This window comes from Aphanomyces astaci (genome assembly GCF_000520075.1).
Source record: "Aphanomyces astaci strain APO3 unplaced genomic scaffold supercont1.20, whole genome shotgun sequence".
Classification (NCBI taxonomy): domain Eukaryota; phylum Oomycota; class Saprolegniomycetes; order Saprolegniales; family Verrucalvaceae; genus Aphanomyces; species Aphanomyces astaci.
The window spans coordinates 774,477-797,112 of record NW_009798283.1 but is presented as its reverse complement, the minus strand read 5'-3'; the positions used below and the strand labels follow the sequence as shown (position 1 = coordinate 797,112).

At 47.6% G+C, this 22,636-nt stretch overlaps 9 protein-coding genes and 1 pseudogene across 13 annotated transcripts in view; 3 read left to right on the top strand and 7 right to left on the bottom strand.

Moving 5' to 3' along the window:
• H257_08890 (hypothetical protein) overlaps positions 1-195 on the bottom strand; it is a gene marked incomplete at both ends in the record, with an annotated part of 760 nt that extends 565 nt beyond the window's left edge. The window contains one exon of the mRNA XM_009834964.1: positions 77-195. Coding sequence (XP_009833266.1) covers positions 77-195 — 119 coding nt within the window. The remainder of the gene's footprint in view (positions 1-76) is intronic.
• Positions 196-1,385: 1,190 nt separating this feature from the next.
• On the top strand, positions 1,386-1,820 carry H257_08889 (hypothetical protein; the record flags this gene model as incomplete). The annotated part of the gene is made up of 2 exons (XM_009834963.1): positions 1,386-1,733; positions 1,776-1,820. The coding sequence occupies 2 exons, from the start codon at positions 1,386-1,388 to the stop codon at positions 1,818-1,820; spliced, it is 393 nt and encodes a 130-aa protein (XP_009833265.1).
• Positions 1,821-4,305: 2,485 nt separating this feature from the next.
• Positions 4,306-4,377, bottom strand: H257_08888 (annotated as a pseudogene). The gene has a single exon. The product of its transcript is annotated as a tRNA-OTHER (tRNA).
• Positions 4,357-4,692, bottom strand: H257_08887 (hypothetical protein; the record flags this gene model as incomplete). Its single annotated transcript, XM_009834962.1, has 1 exon — positions 4,357-4,692. One exon carries the CDS (start codon positions 4,690-4,692, stop codon positions 4,357-4,359), a length of 336 nt encoding a protein of 111 aa, XP_009833264.1.
• Positions 4,693-5,212: 520 nt separating this feature from the next.
• Positions 5,213-6,933, bottom strand: H257_08886 (hypothetical protein). Its single transcript, XM_009834961.1, has one exon. The coding sequence runs from the start codon at positions 6,906-6,908 to the stop codon at positions 5,328-5,330; it is 1,581 nt and encodes a 526-aa protein (XP_009833263.1). The 5' UTR covers positions 6,909-6,933; the 3' UTR covers positions 5,213-5,327.
• A 2,140-nt stretch (positions 6,934-9,073) lies between these two features.
• H257_08885 (hypothetical protein) lies at positions 9,074-9,898 on the bottom strand (the record flags this gene model as incomplete). Its single annotated transcript, XM_009834960.1, has 3 exons — positions 9,074-9,214; positions 9,322-9,646; positions 9,819-9,898. 3 exons carry the CDS (start codon positions 9,896-9,898, stop codon positions 9,074-9,076), a joined length of 546 nt encoding a protein of 181 aa, XP_009833262.1.
• A 25-nt stretch (positions 9,899-9,923) lies between these two features.
• H257_08884 (hypothetical protein) lies at positions 9,924-10,875 on the bottom strand (the record flags this gene model as incomplete). The annotated part of the gene is made up of 4 exons (XM_009834959.1): positions 9,924-10,085; positions 10,143-10,243; positions 10,305-10,387; positions 10,832-10,875. The coding sequence occupies 4 exons, from the start codon at positions 10,873-10,875 to the stop codon at positions 9,924-9,926; spliced, it is 390 nt and encodes a 129-aa protein (XP_009833261.1).
• Positions 10,876-15,581: 4,706 nt separating this feature from the next.
• On the bottom strand, positions 15,582-16,516 carry H257_08883 (hypothetical protein). The gene has a single exon (XM_009834958.1). It carries the CDS (start codon positions 16,222-16,224, stop codon positions 15,628-15,630), a length of 597 nt encoding a protein of 198 aa, XP_009833260.1. The 5' UTR covers positions 16,225-16,516; the 3' UTR covers positions 15,582-15,627.
• A 962-nt stretch (positions 16,517-17,478) lies between these two features.
• H257_08882 (S-formylglutathione hydrolase) lies at positions 17,479-18,910 on the top strand. Of its 3 annotated transcripts, XM_009834955.1 has the most exons (5): positions 17,479-17,803; positions 17,853-18,037; positions 18,087-18,197; positions 18,272-18,394; positions 18,447-18,910. In XM_009834955.1, the coding sequence occupies exons 1-5, from the start codon at positions 17,497-17,499 to the stop codon at positions 18,573-18,575; spliced, it is 855 nt and encodes a 284-aa protein (XP_009833257.1). In that variant the 5' UTR covers positions 17,479-17,496; the 3' UTR covers positions 18,576-18,910. The 3 variants fall into 3 exon arrangements, with proteins under 3 accessions (XP_009833257.1, XP_009833258.1, XP_009833259.1); XM_009834956.1 differs by having other exon boundaries at positions 18,272-18,910; XM_009834957.1 differs by having other exon boundaries at positions 18,087-18,394.
• A 95-nt stretch (positions 18,911-19,005) lies between these two features.
• On the top strand, positions 19,006-22,537 carry H257_08881. Of its 2 annotated transcripts, none has more exons than XM_009834954.1 (7): positions 19,006-19,532; positions 19,583-19,812; positions 20,083-20,200; positions 20,822-21,116; positions 21,596-21,866; positions 21,914-22,130; positions 22,200-22,537. In XM_009834954.1, exons 1-7 carry the CDS (start codon positions 19,018-19,020, stop codon positions 22,264-22,266), a joined length of 1,713 nt encoding a protein of 570 aa, XP_009833256.1. In that variant the 5' UTR covers positions 19,006-19,017; the 3' UTR covers positions 22,267-22,537. The 2 variants fall into 2 exon arrangements, with proteins under 2 accessions (XP_009833256.1, XP_009833255.1); XM_009834953.1 differs by having other exon boundaries at positions 22,177-22,537.
• Positions 22,538-22,636: the final 99 nt, after the last annotated feature.

The following is a 22,636-nucleotide window of genomic DNA, read 5'->3' as shown; positions in this document are numbered from 1 at the left end:
CAGGCAAAAGTAGAACAGCCCCCACAAAATCTTCAAGTGGATGGGCAACCCGGCAAACGTCTTGTCTTCGACATACCCCGCTTCTTCCAGCTGGGCGACCACCACGTCTTCGTTGGCAAGGATCAAGTGGGGCGAGTGGATCTTTTGGCCCTTGGTAAAGTCATCATAGTCGACTTGCGGCGTTTGAACGGTCATTGGGATAGCGAGGCAAATTCAAAAGTGACCTCCATGTTTGTAAGTATTTGGGTCAAACTGGCAAGATTCGTTTCGATTACGATTTGAATCTATATGAAGATCGTATCGATACGGTTTGTTTGCAACTCAATTGGACAAGTATTCTGTTTTCCGTCAACATATGACCAGTTTGTAGTATCTGTACAATACTGCAGAATTCTAAAGCTATTAGTGGCAAAGCACTCCGGGGTACCGGTATACATGAGATGTATCAGATATCGTAGGCCATTGAGGCGAAACTGGACCCGGGACGTTGCTAGCCAAGAGTATAACCTTGTGGTTATAGAGTGGACAGTCAGTTTAAGAGTCTCTAATAGCTCCAGTAATGTCAACAAAAACGGACGGTGGGTGGTTGGTTGCGATCGAGATTCAGCACGATCACTATACACACAGTGCAGTGTGTGGCTGTCGCTCGACCAATGCCTAATACTCGACACATATGTTATCCAGTCCACACATGTTATCCAGTCCACCCATGTTATCCAGTCCACCCATGTTATCCAGTCCAACTGACAGTTTGATATATTTACAAATCCGAATGGAAACGAACTGGTTCAATTTTTCGACCCATTATTTAGAATGCTTACGGTACCACGATTCGTGACAAAATCCGATGCTAGTCTACTCCCCATGCTAGTCTACTCCCCTTGGGTGTTGGGTCTTTACAAATCGCCAAGATACACGATATGGTACGTATTTTACACTTCAAAGCGATCAGCCGATATATGAAGGTCATTCACAAACCAGACCGTAAAATCTTGATTGGGCAACTGGACTCTAAAATATTGTACCGGTAGTGGAATACGGTATGTAGGTGACATCCAACGAGTTGTTGAGGTTGTTAGGGCATGTCTTTGAAACAATACTAATAAGCTTACAAGCTTACACATTGACTAGGCATCCAAGGAAGTTCATTGTCATTTGTCCGAGAAGTACTCAAACAGTTTTCTGCGCCTGGCCTGTGACCTTCACGGACATGCCTTCCAAAGATCAAGAAATCAAACTGTATTTCTAATTTGAACCCAATTTTTACTCCCCTGCGTAGTCCTTTTTATTACTTTGATGCGGTTTTTGAGATGGGCGTGGATGGCCGCAAACTATCCGCTTGTATTTCCGGCTTCAGCCTTCCTTGTGTTAAACGAACTAATTGCATGTCCAGATATAGTGGCGCCGTCAAGTGCCAAGATGCCAAGTTCCTCCGCGACGGCATGTTCTACAACCAAGTCGTCGTGGACAAGTCCATGAGTTCGACAACCGCCGGCGACATCTGTGCGTCGATTGGGTTCTTCATGCTCGTGTTTTCGCTGGTGTCGTTGGTGCACATGCTGTCCAAGCTGTTCCGAGGGTCCGCCCAAAAGGCCATTCGAAGGATGCTCAATTTCAACCCGTACCTGAACATCCTCATCGGGACTGCCATCACGTTTATCATACATTCGTCCATGGTGGTCATATCGATAGTGACCCCCATGGCTAACTTGATGTTGGTGGAAGGTCGACTAGTACTAGTTATAAATAGATAACTAAGTGCTATGGGAGTTTAGTCCGGGGGCCCATCCCTGGTCCAGGTCGAGGTAATCCAGGAATGAGGCAATGTGCTGGGGGGGGTTCTGCGTGGAGCGAGGACTTACTGCAGAGGTCATCCGGTGGCTGTTTAGATAAGAAATCCGCAGCTTGGTTGTAGTGGTGCCGGTGATGGATCCAGGTGAAGTTGTGCTGCCAGGGTGCGAGCCTGGATGTATGGACCGCAGAGGTCTGGGTGTAAAAAGCGACCTCGATGGGTTGGGTTGGATATGTAGTACAGTAGCTGTTGCCGTAAACAGTGGCATGCGTGATACGCTTCGCGTTGGCTGGTTTGAAGCCGCCCACCAAGCCGTCGTATTCGGCAAGATTGTTCGTTGTTCTCTCGCCGATATAGTGGGGATGGTGTTCACACAACAGCGGGTAGTCGGGGGGGGGATACGATGGTCCCTATTTGGTGTCCGCCCGTGCTGTCCCGTGGAAGAAAACTATCCCGTCATGTCGTGGAGATGAGGGCTGAAGTAGGTCGAGGTGAGTATGTCTGTCGGCGACTTTACACCCCTGGAGATAAGTCGGAATAATGCGGCGCGGAAGCGATGATACCGTCTGGTGTGATATATGTATAGAGCTTCGCTGTGGGCCTGCAGTAGGAGTGGGATGATCTCAGATGGGCGACCCCGTATGCGTCGTGTATGGCGGTGTGTGTTAATTAAATTCGTTGGGTTGTCAGTGGCTGTGAGTAGTCGTCATTCAACTCGCACCTTTCAGCGTCACTTCTGTCACGGCAAACTTGTAGTAGCCTCATTGCGTAGCATTGATGGTGGCCGTATTGGAAGTGTCATGTTGTACATACCATGTGAGACGCCGCCTTGATTTCGAAGGATGTGCACATAGTTCGTGGAATGCCAAATTTATGAGAGGTAAGGTGGCTATCCTTTGACCATGCAACGTTCTCAACGTTGCAATCAAACGAAAGCGTCCGAGATTGACATCCAAGGCGTGTATGGTTTGGTCACTTCGAATCGTGACGAGTCCATTGAAAAGCAGGGTGAGGGCGACACAAGGACCTTATAATACACGCCCTTATGGGCCAATTAGCCGACATACGAAACGTCCTTGAACTTGACTGCTTCGTGAGACTTCGGATATATCACTGCGGCAGTCGCGCCGCAACGTAGCTAAGAATGAAACTCCATTATGATGTTGCACAAGCAGTGTCTAGCTTGGCGTGACGGATCACTGGTTGAGCGTCAACGCATTCCTCACCAACGCACTGTTTCCAGGCACATAGCATGCCGTACACGTCTTTGGTGAATACTATGCAAATGTCGTGCACACCAGCCATGTGAAGTCGCCCATTCCTAAGGCGGCTGTGTATTAACTGTACTCTAAGAGAAGAGAGTTGTGACTCGACAAACAGCACACCACTATAGTCAGTTATATTACGGACGTTCTCATTAATAAACACAGCGACCTATCCACACAATCCCCATCACTCGAACAGACATTCCAGTAGTTACAAGCCCTTCAATATTGCCCCGGCTCAAATGGTATACATGGCAACAAGAACGCCAACATTGAGCATCGCCCCCGCGGACGTTCTCATTAATAAACATAGCGTTGCGACTCTTGGTAGAAATAGCAACGGCGACCTATTCACACAATCCCCGTCACTCGATCCAGTAGCGTTAAGCCCTTCAATGTTGCCCCGCCTCAAATGGTGTACACGGCAACAAGAACCCCAATACTGATCATTGCCCCCCCGTGATGCATTGCACCCCCTCACGGCATACTACATAGCCTAGTACTACTAGGTGAAATATATAAAGTGTGGATTTGTACTTCTGGCGTGTCCATGGAGCATCCAATCCAGGGAAGGAGGCGGACGTCATCCCCCTGACCGGAGATGACTTTTCGATACCCGACGGCCTAGTCGAACGCATACGCCTAACTCCAGAGTCCATACGTCGTATCGCGGGGATCGAAACAGTCGATCGCACCATTGCCATGGTTAATTGAGTTTGGATTATCATTTTTAAGAGAATAATTTCCTCATTAACTGTAAAACAGTTCTAACGTTACTGTTGTTTTGACCCGAAATACTGTTTCACTGTCAATGAGGGATTTATTACATCCGGATACACCTTTTCGCCAGTAGCCCTGTAACCTGGGACCCCCGGTGAATACATACGATGCTAAATCTCCGGGGTTAACTGCATCGCCAGTGGTTAGCGGTAGCTAACCACTGAGATGTACTTAACCCCTAGTAAGAGGTGAGGTGGTCTGATTATACACAGTTCCATATATACCTCATTGAAACAGTATTTCGGGTCAAAGCAACAGTGGAACTGTTTTAATGAGGGAATTGTACTTTTTAAGACATTCCTCCGCTAGGGCCAATACTAGAACCACATGTTGTGGAACCGCTTCGCCAATTGTAACGTGCGTGCATCTTCGGTTTTTACTTCGCTCAACGCTTCATACCTCGTGCTTCGACCGATCCGGATTCCCCAGAGGAGGGACGGATAAATCCTTGCAGAAATACATGTAATCCGGGGAAGCCGGGGATCGAATCGACGACCCTTGAGTTAAGAAACCGATGCTCTACCACTGAGCTATTTTCCCATTGCCATGGATTGTGCCGAAGTACAGGTATTGTAACGTTATGCCGAAGGCATGTGCACGCTCAGCGTCACGCAAGTCGTTGATGTATTGGACTAGGCCTGGCGGGTCCGGGAACTGTTCGGGTCGGCCTCCTGGACGCACCTTAAGGCGCTTCTTGTTGCCTTTGTAGGCAAGGAGCTCGTTGCGCTGCTTTTGCCAGTAGCGGAGAGCCCTGCGAGCGACGTTAAGGAGCGCAGCTACCTTATAGTCGGACAAGGTCTCAAGGAGTTTCAAAGCTTCGAGCTTGAACGCGATGGGGTACGTGATGCGTGTCATTTTGATTGCCCCGCAAAGTGGGGTCAGTATTTTTTTGAATTGCAAGTTTGGCGGGAGACTAAAAATTTGACCAATCACAGCATCGTATCACAAGAAATTATTTGATTGGGTATAACTACCGTGCAACTTCGATAGACCTAAAGTTCGGTAGATCCCTGTACTAGATCAAGGCCACGTGGAGGGCTTGCATGTCGGCCATGGCTACAAATTGCATTTAACTGTAACATAACGTTACGCCACAGGTCGGCCGACATCGATGGGCAACTCTCCGTTCCCATTCGTCAACAAGTCTGTACTTTATACTTGCTTGTAGTAATTTTAAATGCAGACATTCTACCATATAGTACATCTAAGTATATCGAATCTAAAATAGTATTCGGAGTAGTCCTAGTAAACGATTGCACACCTATCAGCTTGTAATTCTATCAGCCTTCCCGAGCTTCACAAGCGATTTCTTAGCAGAAAGGCTATTCCGAATCCCCGAAACCCCTAATACAGAGCAATCAACCGGGATTACAGTGTAACGATAACGTTTCTATTATAACGTTACTGTCATCTCGCGGCAAAGCCATCATAAATGTAAAAATAATAACTAAATTTTAAAACCAAGCAGGTTCCACGGGCAACTAAAAACTCTATGCAGCAGATTCGATGGCGCCTTGCTTCCCTCGGTGTAACTCGGCTTTCTTTTCCAAGAATGCATGCCACTTGGCTCGGCCGCCCTTCTTGAAGTACCACCAGTAAAACCCCAGCACAAACAGCACAGAGGCGGTGGCAAGAACCACGCCAAACACAAACGAAACCGTGTTGCCGCTGAACATGTAGGTCAAGCCCAAGAGAAGCCCAGGCGCCACAATGAAGAAGATCAACAGAAACACCACCGCAACGACGGGCCAACGCGCACTGTAGTAAGCCAGCCGACGAGCCCATTGCAGGATGGGGTAGCGGGTGATAGGGATGGGGAAAAAGAGCAGGATCCCCCACGTGTTGAACCAAAAGTGCACCAACGCCATCGCGACCGCATCGGGGGACCCCGTCACCCACGACGCCAGCAGAGCCGTGACGGTCGTGCCGAGGTTGGCGCCCATGACAATCGGGTACACTTGCTCGAGCGTGACCAAGTCCAAGCCAGCCATGGGGGTCAGCGTCGACGTAACCACCGTGGACGAATGCACGACAAACGTGATGGCAGTCCCGATGAGGATGTTCAGGTACGGGTTGAAATTGAGCATCCTTCGAATGGCCTTTTGGGCGGACCCTCGGAACAGCTTGGACAGCATGTGCACCAACGACACCAGCGAAAACACGAGCATGCAGAACCCAATCGACGCACAGATGGCGCCGGCGGTGGTCGAACTCATGGACTTGTCCACGACGACTTGGTTGTAGAACATGCCGTCGCGGAGGAACTTGGCATCTTGGCACTTGACAGCACCAGTCGACACCTTTTCAATCATGGTCCGGTCCGACTTGATAATCAAGTCCGAGAATGGGTTGACCACCACGTCCACGGGGGACTTGAAGAAGCCTTCGGTCTTGCCGCCAGCCATGGCCAACGACACCAGCTCCAGCGGGTGGAAGAGCAACTCCACAGGAAACAGAATCAGCATCGACCAAATGTTGTACATGTCGTGCACCGTGGCCGCCGCCATGGCGCGCTCGAATTGGTCGCGCTTCCCCACCTGGGCGAACGCCACCATGATGCACGTGATGCATGTGCCGATGTTGGCCCCCATGATGATGGGCACCCCTTGGCGCACTGTCATCCCCTTCGCCCCGACCAGCGCCACCGTGATGGACGTGACCGTGCCAGACGAGTGCAAGATAGCCGTGGCCAGCACCCCCACAATCAGCCCCGCCATGGGGTTGTGGGCAAACTCGAACGCGGCCTTGGCTTCGCACCCGAGCAACAACGAAAACGACTCGCCAATCACCTTGACCGCCACCATGAAAAAGTACAACGAGGCCAGGGACAGGCAAAAGTAGAACAGCCCCCACAAAATCTTCAAGTGGATGGGCAACCCGGCAAACGTCTTGTCTTCGACATACCCCGCTTCTTCCAGCTGGGCGACCACCACGTCTTCGTTGGCAAGGATCAAGTGGGGCGAGTGGATCTTTTGGCCCTTGGTAAAGTCCTCGTAGTCGACTTGCGGCGTTTGAACTGTTGTCATTGGGATGGCCGAGGTAAGTTCAAAACTGACCTCACTTGGCAGCATTTGTGTCAAATTGGGAAGATTCGTTTTGATTATGATTTGAATCTATATGAAGATTCGAATGGATACGGTTGCGACATGTTTGTCTGCAACTCAATTGAACGCGGATTCTGTTTTTCCGTCAACATATGACCTGTGAAATGCAACAGAATTGAATAGCTAGTCATGGCCAAGTACTCCGGAGTATGCTTGAGATGTTTGAGATGTTGTTGGCCATCGAGGCGAAGCTTGACCCCTTTCGATCGTGGGTCCTTGCTAGCCGAGAGTATAACCTTTGGTTAATAGAGTCGACTGTTAGTTCATCATTTCAATACCAGTAGCTCCGTAATATTAATGGATGCATGTCCCAGTCGGCCCAATGCACCACGCGAGAGCAGATTCAAAAACGTCTCAAAATGTCAACAAAAACGGACGTTGGATGGTTGGTTGTGATGGAGATTCAGTACGATCACCATACACACAGTGCAGTAGTATGGGGCTAACGCTCGACCATTGCTTATTACTCGACACATGGTATCCAGCGCAACCAACAGGTTGCTATTTTTACATCCTTTTACAAATCTGACTGGAAACAAACTACTAGTAGTTGAATTTTCGACCCCTTGTTTACAAATCTGAGTTTAGAGCCATTATTCACAAACCAGAACCGTGAAATCTGTACGAGGCAACTGGGCCTTCACACAGCGCCTGAGTGCTTTGAGGTGTAAAAAACGTACCAAAACGTATCTCAGTGGAGTACACTTACACAGGCATTGGATTTTGTCATTCAAAGTCAATCATGGCGGCGAAATCCAGCGAGTCGATGATGCAATTAGGGCATTCCTTTAAACGGTGTAACTTGCTGGAGTAAGGTTACTGTAATTATTAATAACCGTAAGCTTACATAAACAACGTTACAGTAGACTTCGCGTCCGAGACAGCAGCAGAGAGTGAAAAAGTAGAATCGAAAATGAAAATTGATTTTTTTTCCTAAATTGACTCCCCCTATTGAAATTTTCGGAGAAAAATGAAGCCTCACACTACAGTGTATCGTCATGGACCTGAAATGCCACTACGAGATCAGAAATACGTCTACTTCAAGCCAATTATAACTCCCTACAACGGCATGTACTACGTAGAATATTGGTTTCGACTTGGATTTGGTACAGTATCCCAAGCCCCCTGGGGGCCTGCCCTTGAACAATGGCATGTCCAGATGCAGCGTTTAACGGGCAAATCGCGTAGGCCATTATTGTCGTCTGTATGTGATACATTTCTGTTTAATTAGCGCGCGAGACGACGTCGACGACAACGGGCGATGCCAATGTCGTAAGGGGCTTCAGCGCGAGCGTCATTGTTGGTTTTCCTACGCCGCAGACACACGCGACTAACCGCCAGCGACCGACAACCTTCGAGGGTGCAATCAAACGGATCGACCTGAGGCCTCGACCTACTGGGGCTGCCACAGGATTCATAAAAGGATGTGAAGTATGGCCAAGGAACTTGGGAACGAATCGTCCGTTGACGTTTGGGCGAGGTAGACCGGCCGACATGACTCTTCCAGATCGTGGTTGCCCCCATGCCGTTATGAACCAGATGGGTCGGGGGGAGACTGATGCTGGGGTTATTCCGTCGATCCTTCAGTTCAGCACCTTATTTTGCTTGTTGACCATCCGTTTTCCCATCATGATCATCTGGTTGGACTTGTGCAGATGACTTCAGTATGCTACCTTCTTCTTGCTGAGATTGTCATTCTTGTCACTCTAGCCTTTCTCCTCCAGAGCGAGGGAATTGTATACTAGTAGCTTCCTTTCCATATCCTTTATGAAAGAGGATTTCCACCTGGGTGTAATTCACAGAATGCTGACGCTAGGCGACACCCCCGAGCATTGGTAGGCCATCCAGCCCAACATGTACGTGCTGGTGCATTGACATTGGACCTGTACCTTCGATGCACCCACAATTGACCCCCCCCACGCAGCACTCTTTTATGCCAATTTCCCTACCAACGGAATTAACGGTCGTGTGCAAGTGGGTCGACGCGTTACGTTTCTTTGGACGAGGTAAACATGCCCACGAACTCGAAAGGGGGTCGTGACTTTAGCGACGTCGGGCTGCACAACAGGCCCACAATCGCGTTGCGTTGCGAAGTGTGGGTCCGTCAGCGACGTACGGTATCTTATTTTTCGTTACGAGTCGGCAGGAGAACCAGTGTACTCGACAGATGTGTCGGGTTTGCCTAAACCTCGCGCCGCGTTCGTGCCATTTGTCTGCACGGGATTACCCCGTGTTGACGGCAGTCCAGTGAGCAAATGTCCACGCAACATTACCTGTACTGCTGTATCGATAGTCGCGAGTTGGGCGATCAAACTCCTCGTGTGTGCATATGCGTCTGTGGATCATGTCGACACAGCAAAATATGGTGGCAGGTCCCAACGTGAGATTCGGGCAGCCCCCACACAATGCGACCGGCATACTGCCCCCCCTCCGGACCAGGCGTCGCTGACGGACCCACTGAGCAGCCCGACGTCGCAAAAATCACGGCGCCCTTTCGAATGAGTGGCCACGTCGTGGGCCAAAGGAAAGAACTTTGAAAGGGCCAGGCAAACTTGTCGGTAGGGGGATCGACAGGGATGTGTGCATCGGACGGTTCAAGCCGAATGTGAGAGTTACGCACAGGTCGGGCTGCAACTATGGGTTGGCCTAGCAATGCTTGGGTGATGGTCCAGCATCCCGCCTTCATTGCACCCTGGGGCAACCCCCTTCGAATGACAGGCTATTAAAATACAGAAATGTACGATTAAGTACTAGCTGGGGTCGAGTACCGAACTTCGACGTACACATGTTGTGCATCCCATCACTAACGTCATTTATTCCAAAACAAACTTTTCATAACGTTAACAGTCATATACAGACTACAGTTCCCTAATTTACTCCGAAATGTAGCACTTGTTAGTCGGGTTCATGGCCGTGTCGGGTTTGCATTGAAACACGCGGGCAAACAAACTCGTCATGGTTTTGGATGCCCCCCACGACGCGCTACTTGCCGGGCGGGTGGACGTCCAGGACGAGGTTGGCCTTGAGTGCCGCGACCGTCTTCTTCTTTTCGCCCCTCGCTAGGCCATACGCCAAAAAGTACGTCTTATTGCCCGTGTGGGTCGTGTACCAGGACTGCGTCGTCTTGGCGTACTGCTGGAACGCCTGGAGCCCCCCGTTGTCAGCGATGGTTTCACCGCCCAGCGTGAGTCAGCCATCGACCTTGCCCATCACGGCGCCAGTCACATGGCTGGTCACCACCTCCATGGCAATGTACTGGTCGGTGGTGCACTGCGCCTTCTTGATGAAGGCAGCGCCGACGTCTGCGCTCCACCACGGCTTTGATTGCCGTCGCCGTCAAAGTTGCGGCCGCTGCTGTCGAACCCGTGGGAGTTTTCGTGGCCGATGACCACGCCGATGACCCCAAAGTTCTGGGCCGCGTCGAAGCGGTCGTTGAAGAACGGCGCCTACAAGATGGCCGCGGGGAACACGATCTTGTTCTCAAGGGCGTTTGGCGGTCTGGGGGGCTTGTTGGTGCTGGTGAGGGAGTAGTCATAGTGGCCACCTTGTCAATGTTCACGTACTTTGCTTGCTACGAAAAGTACAATCCTAATAATGTTAATAAACAAGGTATCTACTGTACAGTTCCATAATGATTGCAGCACTTGACTTCTGATTGGACTAAATTTTGCATTTCTCCTCGTAATCGCAAGCGGATTGGCTCATTCGATAGATACACATTCCAGCTTTGATTTGATACCTCATGTTCCGGAAAAGTCAAAGTAGTTAAGCCGTCAGACCTAAACTTTATGACCTTATTTTTCAAATCAGAAAATGTTACGGTGCGCAGTCGACAGTGATTGCACTTTTGTAAGCTTAAGACTGTATGCTCGTGTGATGTCCTTACTCACCCCATCCACTCGCAGCTCATCGAGGCATCCAAATGTGCTCCCATGACCTTATTTTTCAAATCAGAAAATGTTGCGGTGCGCAGTCGACAGTGATTGTATTTTTGTAAGCTTAAGTCTGTATGCTCGTGTGATGTCCTTACTCACCCCATCCACTCGCAGCTCATTGAGGCATCCAAATGTGCTCCTGAGGTCGCCCCAAGTTTGTGATTCGAGTGGAGGCCGTATTTTGAGCATTTGCGTATATTAAGTGCCTATCATTAGCTTCCCATGTTACCAGAGATCAAGATGACCTCTAGTAAGGCCACAGTGTTGGCATGGCTTGAATGGGTTAACTCGTCCTGCAAAAGTGTCGACAAAGGCGTCCAAGTTCCTGGGTTTTCATCCTTAATATTTAAGACCAAATTTATTATACTATTTCTATGATAGGTATACAAACTACAAGTGTGTATTAAAATTGCAGTTGCATACAAACAATGAGTTAAAAAGTAAAATAAAATGAAATGCTGCAAAAGATATGGAACAGAGTATACAACTCTGTTGAATCCCTGCCACAATTGAGCAGATAAATACTAACTACTTCGAAGTACTAAACTTAACGTTAGTAGTTATTGTGGCTAGATACAAGCCAATAGTATTGCAGCTGCACTCTTGTACTGTAGCTAGCTGCGTAGCTAACATTTTCTAGCTAGTGTAATCACATCTGATTAACGTTAGCTAAAGTAGTGACAGCCATGAAGATGTGAATTTCAGCACTTGGAAAGATCCCATTTATTGACACGCAACGCTACGAAATTAAAGACTTGGTACAATGTATTGTCCTTGTAGCGTTGGTTACCTTATTAATTTGTCATTTTGATGTGTCGGATCAACGGCGTCATTTCTCATTGATGAGCATTGTTGCACTTTGCGAATAAATAAATTTGTCATAACGTTACTAGTGTTCACATGCACAATCAAATTGCAAACAATGAATGTGCGATACTTGAACACTAGTAACGTTATGACAAATTTATTTATTGCAGTGATTTCCTGAGAGCGAGCAGCTCTGCTAGTACAGTTAGTTCAGTTGCTCCAATAAAGATATGGCTTGCATTATTTGAGGGTTAGATTGCTGTAGCATTTGTAGTTTTGGTCATGGCCACTCGTTTCAGCCGACGGGTGGTTGCCTCTGCCCTTTACCACACTAGTGTACAGAAATTTAGTCTATGATTGTACTGTATATTACTCGACAAATGTGAAGTATACTACTACATAGTACGATATTATTTCCCGAAAACTATAGCTTCACTTGATTTGTTGTTGTTGTGAATATATAGTTTGAAGCCTTGATGACTTCCCGTTCCATCGACAGGAGATGCAAGGCGTATGTGTTTTCTAGCGACATACGATAGTCATGATTGAGCATTCTACGAGATTCTTAAACGAAAATTATCGTTCATAGGTGAACAACTGCAGTACATGTAGCTATGAGTGAAGGGGGCTGGTACTGCACACAATACTAATATTCGACATTTAAGTTTGGGGGTGCTGATTTAAGGTGTAACGTTAGCTGGGATAGATTGACTCGTAGTTGCACCACCCCTTTTACATTTCAAAGTCCTTCCCCATAACTGCATTGAATCCTAGACTGTAGTTTGAGGGAGGTAAATATGTATTCATCGCGCAATTACACAGCAAATCAACGTACAGACCTCGCAGCATCGAATCCTATCACCATTAACATATATGCTGGCAGTTTTTACAGTTAATAGCATCATCCCCCAAAGTTAATAAGGTTCGAAGTTTCGATATCCTGGAGAATTGACATCGTGACTATTACACTAGCGTAATGCGCAACATGCTATGGAGGTCGCATGTAACTTCCTCACCCACAATCACCTAACACTATCTCTTCCTACGCCTGGCCGACATTATGCCACACATCGCCAACTACTACGTAGTATATAAATTGTTTACCAACTGAACACAGCCCCAATCCCAACTTCATATTTGTTCATACATATAGTAGCGATGCACTTGATTTGAGGGGCGGGCGGGGGGCTGTAGTGTGACGTATTACTTTGTGCTTTGAAATACATTAACAGAATATTTGAGTTTGTGTGAATGTTAATAGTAGTTGCGCAGCCTTACACTAAGCCCTTCGTCGACGACTATACATTTAACCCAACACTGAATGCAGAATCACACTAATTCAATTTACACAGAACTCAAAGAACCCAACTCAAGAGATTCGCAATCACTTCCATATTGATTGAATTGCCTTCCATAGTGTAAGCGATGTCGAATCCGATTGTGCTCATCAAATATATATATATTCTACGTAACGATATTACTGGAACCCCGACAACCAACTGAGATTTATGCTCCGAATTACGAAGTACTTCGAAGTGTAAGGATCATTTCCAATTCACTACTAGCAGAATTACTACCAGCAATGGTGCAGCGGCGTGTATATACTGATAACGTTACCCCTGTAACTGCCGCCGTTTCGAAATTTCACCCTTGCTTTTCCAACAGAAGGTTCATATTCCGGAGTACTATTTTTATGAATGCACCGATGTGGCTGGATGTATCGACTGTTGCTGTAGAGACAGCCCCCTTGTTCACTCAAAAATTTCGTGATGCGCGAAGCACCTTTCCTAATTCCTACCACCACACTAGCGCAGCGGCGTGTTTATACTGATATCCTTGTAACTGCTGCCAATTCGAAATTTCACGCTTGCTTTTCCAACAGAAGGTTCATACTCCGGAGTACTATTTTTATGAATACACCGACGTGGCTGGATGTATCGACAGTTGCTGTAGAGACCTCTTGTTGTCTTACAAATTTCGTGATGCGCGAAGCACCTTTCCAAATTCCTACCAGCACACTAGCACAGAGGCGTGTTTATACTGATACCCTTGTAACTGCCGCCGTTTGGAAATTTCACGCTGGCTTTTCCAACGGAGTACTATTTTTATGAAGGCATCGACCGACGTGGCTGGGTGTATCGACAGTTGCTGTAGAGAACTCTTGTTCACTTTACGTGGTCGACCATTGATGTGCAGATTGTTCATTGATCGGCCAGCATGTTTCTACCGATAGGATTGCGTTACAATTGGCGAAGGGGTTCCATAACATGTGGTTCTAGTGTCGGCCCTCGCGGAGGAATGTCTTAAAAATGATAATCCAAACTCAATTAACCGATAGGATTGCCTTTCATATCTAATTGGACATAACAAAACCTCTTGTCAAATTGAACTTGTGAAATACGAAGTACTAATCTGTCCTCCACGTTTCCCTCAAGCTTTGGCGCAAAATCGTATTTATTTCTAGGATTTATTTAAATTTGTCCTAAATCAGACTGATGATCTTTGTATAGAGTGAATTGCCTCTTGTGAACAAGCAAGTGGTCGAGCCAATTGGCCTAAACTTTTTACATGAGCATTGTCCATATAGAGGACGAGGACTGACACCATGGTTACGGCAGGGATGTCTGCCTGACTCGAGCAGAAACCAGGCGATGAGTACTTATATAGGATAATTATATTATAGCGTTTATTTTACCTCTGTATATGCATGCTTATTGTTTGTTACATTAATCAAGTCCGGTGAGTGATTTTACAGTTAATTCTGCGCTGAGGAGCAATATTATTTTGATGATAGTGTGTACTGTACATTATCCAACAAACCTGTAATATAGATATGAGCAAGCAAAACACCGAATTCCCAGCTTCTTATTGGTACAAATTTCGTAGAAATTGGGTAAATGAGTCAAATTTTGAGGTGAGTCGAAGTTGAAACGTGGAGGTAATTTGGGACGGAGTAGTATGATGGAGGGAAAAAGTACTGCTTTGGAACAACAGTACAAACTCTCAATATATTATACCTCACACAATGTAATAAACCTTTATAATTTAATTTTATGCTGTTCGTCGAATAAGTATCACCCATCTTGCTTCAAGTATAAATATCGGCACATCAATGGTCGATATTAGTGTAAAGTGACATGTTTGCGAAATTAATTTTGCCAGCTTGACACTGTTTAAATCTATCATTATTGTTGGGAGTATTGTGCTTTTCACTTTTTTTGGCTAATCCAGGTCTAAAACCATGCTTTACAGTTAATAAAAACTCATCCTATAATTACGGCAGCCGTGATTTTACGGATGCGTTGAATTATAACTATTCGTGATGCTTTGATTGGCTAAGAATTGGTGGGTGCACGGTTTTATCCTATTCAACTTGTTTTACAATGATCAGCATCATCGACATGCATTGGAGATGTGTTGTGCTTTCCAAGTTTATGGCATTGAAGTTGACATCGTTCGCCTGATACTTGGACTCTCACGACGTAGCGGAACAAGATTCAACACGATGGGAACGCGACGTTCAATCGATCGCGCTGCATGTTGGTCTCGTCCACTTTGCGCGTGAGATGGTCCAGTAAATAACGACCTGTCTTTATTTAGCTCATGTGCCAGACTCTCGATTTACGTTGTTTAACGTGTGGTTTTAATTTTGTCATCCATTGATTAGTGCGACAAAAAACAATGGGCAAATTGGATGAAAAGCACAATACTTAGGTAAAAGTGCTTGAAATAACCTTTCCAACAATGTATGTATCATACGTATAACAGAAAAACTGATGGAAATAATCAAGAAACATAAATCGGCCCATCCACGTTACAAATTTCGTGATGCGCCAAGCACCATTCTTACATATGTACCAGCACTTTGGCGTGTTTATACGGATACTCTTGCAACTGCCGCCGTTTCGAAATTTCACTCTTGCTTTTCCAACAGAACATTCACACTATTTTTCTCCAAGATGAAGGCACCGACGTGGCTGGGTGTATCGGCAGTTGCTGTGGCGACGCACGCTGCGCAGATTGATCGATCTGGCTTTGGCGATCACGACTTGTGGGTGTACACGGCTGTGTGGGCGCCTCACGTATGCACGACAACCGACGTGGCGCTCTGCGCCTCTCCCACTTCTTCCATGCGTACGTCGCTCGTGTCCAGTACGCTCATACCCACGTACACCGACGGCACGGCTCAAACTGGAATCTGTCGGTACGAATACGGAGAGTTCCTTCCATCGAGCATCGCCGCGGCGGGTGGCGCGAACACGCTGCAGCAGTACTGGCCGTTCCTCCTTGCCACCGACGTGGGTAACATGTGGGACGGGGGGTACACGGGCTCTACGCCGACGTTCGACTGGACGTGCAGTGGCATGCATCAAGTGCAATACCTCCGCGAGATGGTCGCGCTCGGCACCAAGGTCAGCAGCGAACGCCTCCCGTTCGTAGCGGATCATGTCGGCCACGAGGCCAAGACGTCCGACGTCCGCGCCATCTTCCAAGCGGCGCCGCTTGGATGGAACGACATTGTGTTGTCGTGTGATTCCCATTCTTTTCTAGACAAAGTGTCGGTGTGCTTTGCCAAGACTCTTAATGCCACGACCAAGCCAGGGGAGGACCCTTACTTCGGACCTGCGCAAGTTATCCCGTGCCCCCAATCCATTCGAGTGCAAGACACTTGCCATGCCGACGTCGTTCGTTTCGCCGCCTTTCCTGCCAAATATTCGACTTAATCGAAGATGTCCTAGCCATGGCTCGGATAATTGACCGCACATACTTGCGGCAGATGAGTCCCCGATAACTCATATACTTATATATATACTGGGATATTTCTTTCGACTGTTAATTTGTATTGGCTTTGAGTTTGCTTTTTGAACTCCACGCAAAAACTCTAACACAGTAATAGTAACCTTCCCAACAATCCCTTGCTCAAGTTGCCAGACGAGATGAGAATCAATTTGAAATAGTAATACATTCGAAGCAGTAGCAATCAATTCCCGTGGTGGCCTAAGATGACGGAGGTGCTAGTTGGTGCTACAGTACCGGAACTCCGAGAAGTATAGATTAATTACTATTAATAGTAAAGATTACTCATAGTTATTTCAAGTAGTATTTTAATACTACTTGAAATATTAATTACTCCGGAGTACTATTAAAATAGTACTCCGGAGTAATACGTACTTTCGAAGTAGTATATACTACTATTAATAGGTCGTAATGATAACAGTAAAGGCAAATTGTATTAATACTAGGAAAAGTATAACGCGTCGCATGGGATTTACCAAGTTTAGCCCGTGTGTAGTGGGATATACTACCTCCGGCCGGAAATAAACCAGCCATTTCATTCTTGGAGGTTTTTTCAGAATTTACCGGAATAAATTATGTTATAGAGACCGAAAACATGTATCCGGATATCTGTCACGATTTGATACTGATTATATTATACACCTGCAGTAATTTATATTCTGTACAAAACATAGTTTAAAAATGTTGCTGACTATTGGTTGATGCAGGTAGAATGCATGTAAGCCACCAACACTCATAGCGTAGAACCCACTTATCCATTAGGGTATTCATGTTTAAGGTATTATATTCCACAGGGATACTGGCCATACTAAGACGTATACAACAAGCATACTTAGGGCAAAATCAGATAACACCATCAAACAAAACACCAATTTTACCAATTTTCACCAAATGGCTGGTTTATTTCCGACTGGAGGTATTATTAATATGATTGCTATAAAACGCTTGGGAAATACACGTCGGTATATTTGACCAGACTTTCGATGTCATTTTGAAACATTCGTTCGAGTTCGTCCATGGCACTCAAGTTGATCAAGCAATCGCGCTGCTTTGGTGGGGTCGTCAAGCAGTTCTCCCATGAGAGCGCTACCACCCGCAGCACCATGCAGTTCTGTGTGTTCCTTCCCCCCAACGCGTCCGAGACGCAGAAGGTGCCGGTCGTGTACTTCCTCGCGGGCCTCACGTGCAACGACGAATTGATGCAAATCAAGGCGGGTGCCCAACGCATTGCCGCGGCGCGAGGTATCGCCATTGTCACTCCGGACACGAGTCCCCGTGGAGTCGACATCGAAGGTGCCGACGATGCGTGGGACTTTGGCTCGGGTACGTACGCCTTTTGTTGTCGTCGAAGACGTTCTGACCCTTGTTACAGCCGCCGGCTTTTACGTGGACGCCACGGAACCCAAATGGTCGGCCCACTACAACATGTATTCGTACGTGACAAAGGAACTTCCGTCGATCGTGAACGCCAACCTGCCCATTTTGAGCGACAAAGCGTCCATCATGGGCCACTCGATGGGAGGCCACGGTGCGTTGACCCTCGCCCTGCGCAACCCGGTGCGTCCCATCTATCCAAGCTGTAAACATGACCTGATTTTCTTGTCAGGAACTGTACAAGGCCGTGTCCGCCTTTGCTCCAATTGCCCACCCCACCCAATGCCCTTGGGGTATCAAGGCGTTCACGGGGTACCTCGGGACGGACCAGGCCACGTGGAAGGTGCGCTTCCAGTATTTGTTCGATTTGAGAATATACATATTATTGCCTCAATGTTGACGATATTTGATCGTTAGAACTACGACGCAACGCTGCTCGTGCTGGAGAAGGGGGCGGTCCCTGGGCTCCACATCTGGGTGGACCAAGGCACGGACGACCAGTGGTTACAGGAGAAGCAACTCCTCCCCGAAGCGTTCGAGGTAGCATCCCGCCGTTGTGATGGGATCTGAACTCCAAGTGATGGCATCTTAGGCGGCGTGCCAAAAGGTGGGGCAGCCCCTGACGCTGCGGATGCTGGACGGCTACGATCACGGCTACTACTTCATCTCGACGTTCATCGAAGAGCATTTGAACAACCACGCGGACTTGCTCTTGCAGTAGACTAGCACCTCATGACAATGCTGTGGGACTGGTAGCAAGCATCTAAACATGATGAATAATCAATTGCAGCTCGTTCTCTTCTACTGGTATGGGGATGATATACAATCATAATGGAAGTACAAGTGTCGAGGAACTAACAGCAACGCCGAGTTCTGATGGCGCGTCCAATGCGATGATGGAGTGCGAACCTCTGTTTCAGGGCAGCGCCATCGTCTTGTCTGGATACAGCGACCGGTATGTAGTGATGCCAAGGCAGTCGTCTCCGACCCCGCTTCTCGTGTACATGTCTCGGGTACGATCCCGTCACATGCTTCTTCGCCTGCGACGTCTTGTTCCATCAAGAATTCCGAATTCCGTTGGGACAGTTTCCGTCGGAATGGTATCCGGATACATTAACCGGTTTCGTGCATGTACTCATTTCCGCTTGCCACGTTTGAATCCGATGCGGCCATGTCTAGTGACTGCGGCGTTCCTGTCGGTGGCGAGCGCGCTTGTGCATGCGACGACGCCGTTGTCCACCTCGCCCGTCGCGGTGAATGCCACGGCGGTGGCGCCCCCGCCGTCGTTGGATCCCCAATGCTACCTCATGCCCATCCTTGTACTGCATCCTTCACCGCCCCTTCCCACCCTTGACTGCGTCCAACCGCCACTGCCATCGGAAGATTGCATCAAGGCCACGGTGTCGGCGACATTGCGTGTGCTCCAACATCCCACCGACGAATGGACATGCTTGCACGACCCCACGACGTCGACCACGGCGAACATGTCGTTGCGCGTGCGATACCGCGGCGACTCGTCGCTCCGCTTCACCAAGCACCAGTACCTGCTCATGTTTGACGTCCCCACGCCTCTCCTGGTCATGCCTGCGGACACGAATTGGGCGCTGCACGGTCCGTTCATCGACGGCAGCATGATGCGCAACCACCTCGCGCACTGGCTGTACCGCGGCACGGGACGGTACTCGATCCTTCTTCCTTCGTTTGGGCACTAACGTGTTGTGGATGTAGCTATTCTCCTCGCTCCCAGCATGTGGCACTGTACATTGCCGACCCCAACGGCGTGCCCATCTACCATGGCTACTATTTGCTCTTGGAAACCATCAGCTACGGCCCCAACCGTGTCGGGTTGGCTCTGAATGTGGCCGCGGACTCGGATCATTCCGGGGGCTGGGCGTGGCAGTACAATCCGCTTAAATACGGCACTTACTCGCCCAACGTTGTCTTGGACATGTACCATGGTAGGTTGTTTGTCTCTCTTTTATATTGTGGTATATTCGATATGAATTTCCAGACCCCGTCGAATCGAATGTATCTTGCCGCCGAATCGAATATCTCGCTATTGGCTAATCCATTTTGAGTGGATATATTTGATTGGCTCTTGCAGTATATTCAACCAATCCGAACTTTGGCGTGATTCAATATTGATTACACAAACCACGCAAATAATTTTGCAATAATATATAGCGAATTCACAATATTTTTTTAAAATTCTCTTTATTGTTTGGTAGGCAAATTTGGGATGGGCGCACGACCGTTGCTCATGTACCCACCGGGTCCGACGCTGTCCCAGCGCATGCGTGATGAGTTTGTGAACGTCTCGACGGGGTTTTTACCGCAATACTATCGGTACAGACGTCGTTGCGTCGCAATGAGCACGTGATTTGTCAGTCATTTTTCCGGTTACATTCTTTTTATCCGTACAAGGTTGGGTCGTTGTGTCCATTTGGACGCTACTAGTGATATATTCTTCCTCTGTTCCAGGTTACTGCCGACATTTACTTTGAATTGACACAGACAATCGAGCCCTCACTCAATTTGGGCGAATGATACTTTGAAAGGGAATTGCATGAATTTTCGCAAAAGATTGGTTTATAATTTATAAGCCAATGAAATGTCATAAATGTTCGATATTGATAGAAATTGAAGAATTACAGCCAATGAAATGCAAATGTCGCCAGTAACTTGGGACATGCGAATTTTGAAATGTCAACCTGGAACAGAGGATTTGTGGGTTTTTGGATTGATTTGTGAACAATGTGTGTTATTTGTGTATATTGTTGGAAAAATGATAAAAAATATATACTCTTGAACACATGGCACGATGAACCTTGATTTTTCGTACCGTCGATACCAGTTTTGCGAGGCTCATTTCGTTATAGTTAATACTAGATACAGTAGTAGGGTTGTAGGGTGGTGGATATGTGTATTTCACGTGATATTTCCAAATGCAATGATTTGTGTTTATAGGTACTTGTGGCACAACATGACGTCGCCACTGGCGCTGAAGCAGCACATTGACGTGGGATCGTTCGTCGACTACTTTTTGCACACGGAGTGGAGCTTAAACCAGGACGCGTACGCGAAAAGCGCCTACTTTTTCAAGGACCGCCAGCGCCCCATCGAGGCTGGGCCCGTGTGGGACCTCAATCTCGCATATGGGCTGGGGTCGCACGCGCATGCGGACACGTGGCTGTACTTGGCACACCCGGCGTGGAGACGTCTGGTGTGCAACTTTGAGTTTGCCAACCTGGCCATTGCACGGGTATATATATATATATATATATATATATATTTGTATGAGATATGGGGCCGAGAGGTTGATGTGTGTGATTGGTTGTATATATGTACCAGTAGATGTGTATGTATAGATCTTTTATTGAGATGGTGTACAGTTGTAGTATCGTTGACGGAGACTTTTGAGTGCCAATACTGAATCGAGCCATGTGCATGTATAGTCATATATATATATATATATAGACTATACATGAGAGATTGGCCGTTGGAATGATTGGCTGCGATGGATATAGTATTGTTTAGACATATATATATCGATTTGATATATTATTGTGTATATATCTATGTATATTATAAACATGGAGATATTGGAAACTTATATATCAAAGCAATGGTTGCTTTGATATAGTATTGTGTAGATACATGTATATATATATATATATATATATGATAAATGAGATATGGGACAGTTGCAAGGGTTGCTTTGATATATACATATATATGTAGTGGAAAGCGCTTCGACAAAGTGTGTGGAGTGATATGGCGGTGGTGACATTTGTCCAAGCGTCGGCGTCGCCATTGCAGCGAAATTTGGCCAAGTGCAACGACTGGATGAGCCGCCAAGACAGCTGCGCGAGTGTGAGCAGGAGCAACCAGGGCACATATGTGGATCAAGTGTCATTTTTGCAAGCGATTTTGCTGGAGCGGGCCAACTGGATGGATATTCGCATGGAGCAACTGTACCAAAAGCTAGACGGGGCTATCTGTGGCACTGTGGGTACGTGACCGACTTAGGCAAGTGGGCTTTGAAGAAGGAATGTATAGGAGACTTGCCAGCATTCAACTGCGCCGAGGACGGCAACGACAGTGGGTGCTTGACGAGTCCGGCGGCGTACTACTCGAACGTGCGATTTCCGCCGATTCGCCCGCCGGATGACGGGACCAAGAAGACTGACATGCAGCAGCTGGAGCAGGCGTCGGCGTACGACTCGCCGTCGATCGATCCGTGCTGGCTCGCCATGGGCCAATCCGTGACTGCCGGGTACGTGGTCCTTTTTTGCACGATGATGGACATTTCATATGAGTAGGTACATCACGCTCACGTGTTCAGGGTTTGGGTTTTGCCCGAGCGGACCCAACGCGACGTGTGTGTGCAACAACCATGCGACATCGTTTGACTGCTCGGGCGGCGACGATACTGTCGGCGCATGGTCGCAGACAGGTGCATGGTCGTGGTGGGATGCGGCCATTTTCGCGGCATGCGGCGGCTTTGGGCTGATGGTGATGGGGCTGGCGGCGTGGCGGCGGTACCACCGATCGCGCCAAGAAGACCCGCTCCTGCGCACGACCGTTCCAAACTATGGCGCGTCCAAGTGTGAATGAAGCGACCAAGGAAGGGGTTGAGTTTTGAACGTAAACAATTTATATATATATATATGTATGTATACGACTAGGAGTATGTAAACGACGTGAGACACGGTGGTTGGGCTGTACGACATTCGTCCGCTTCTATGGTCATTGATAATTTACTGGTGCATATTGTGCTTT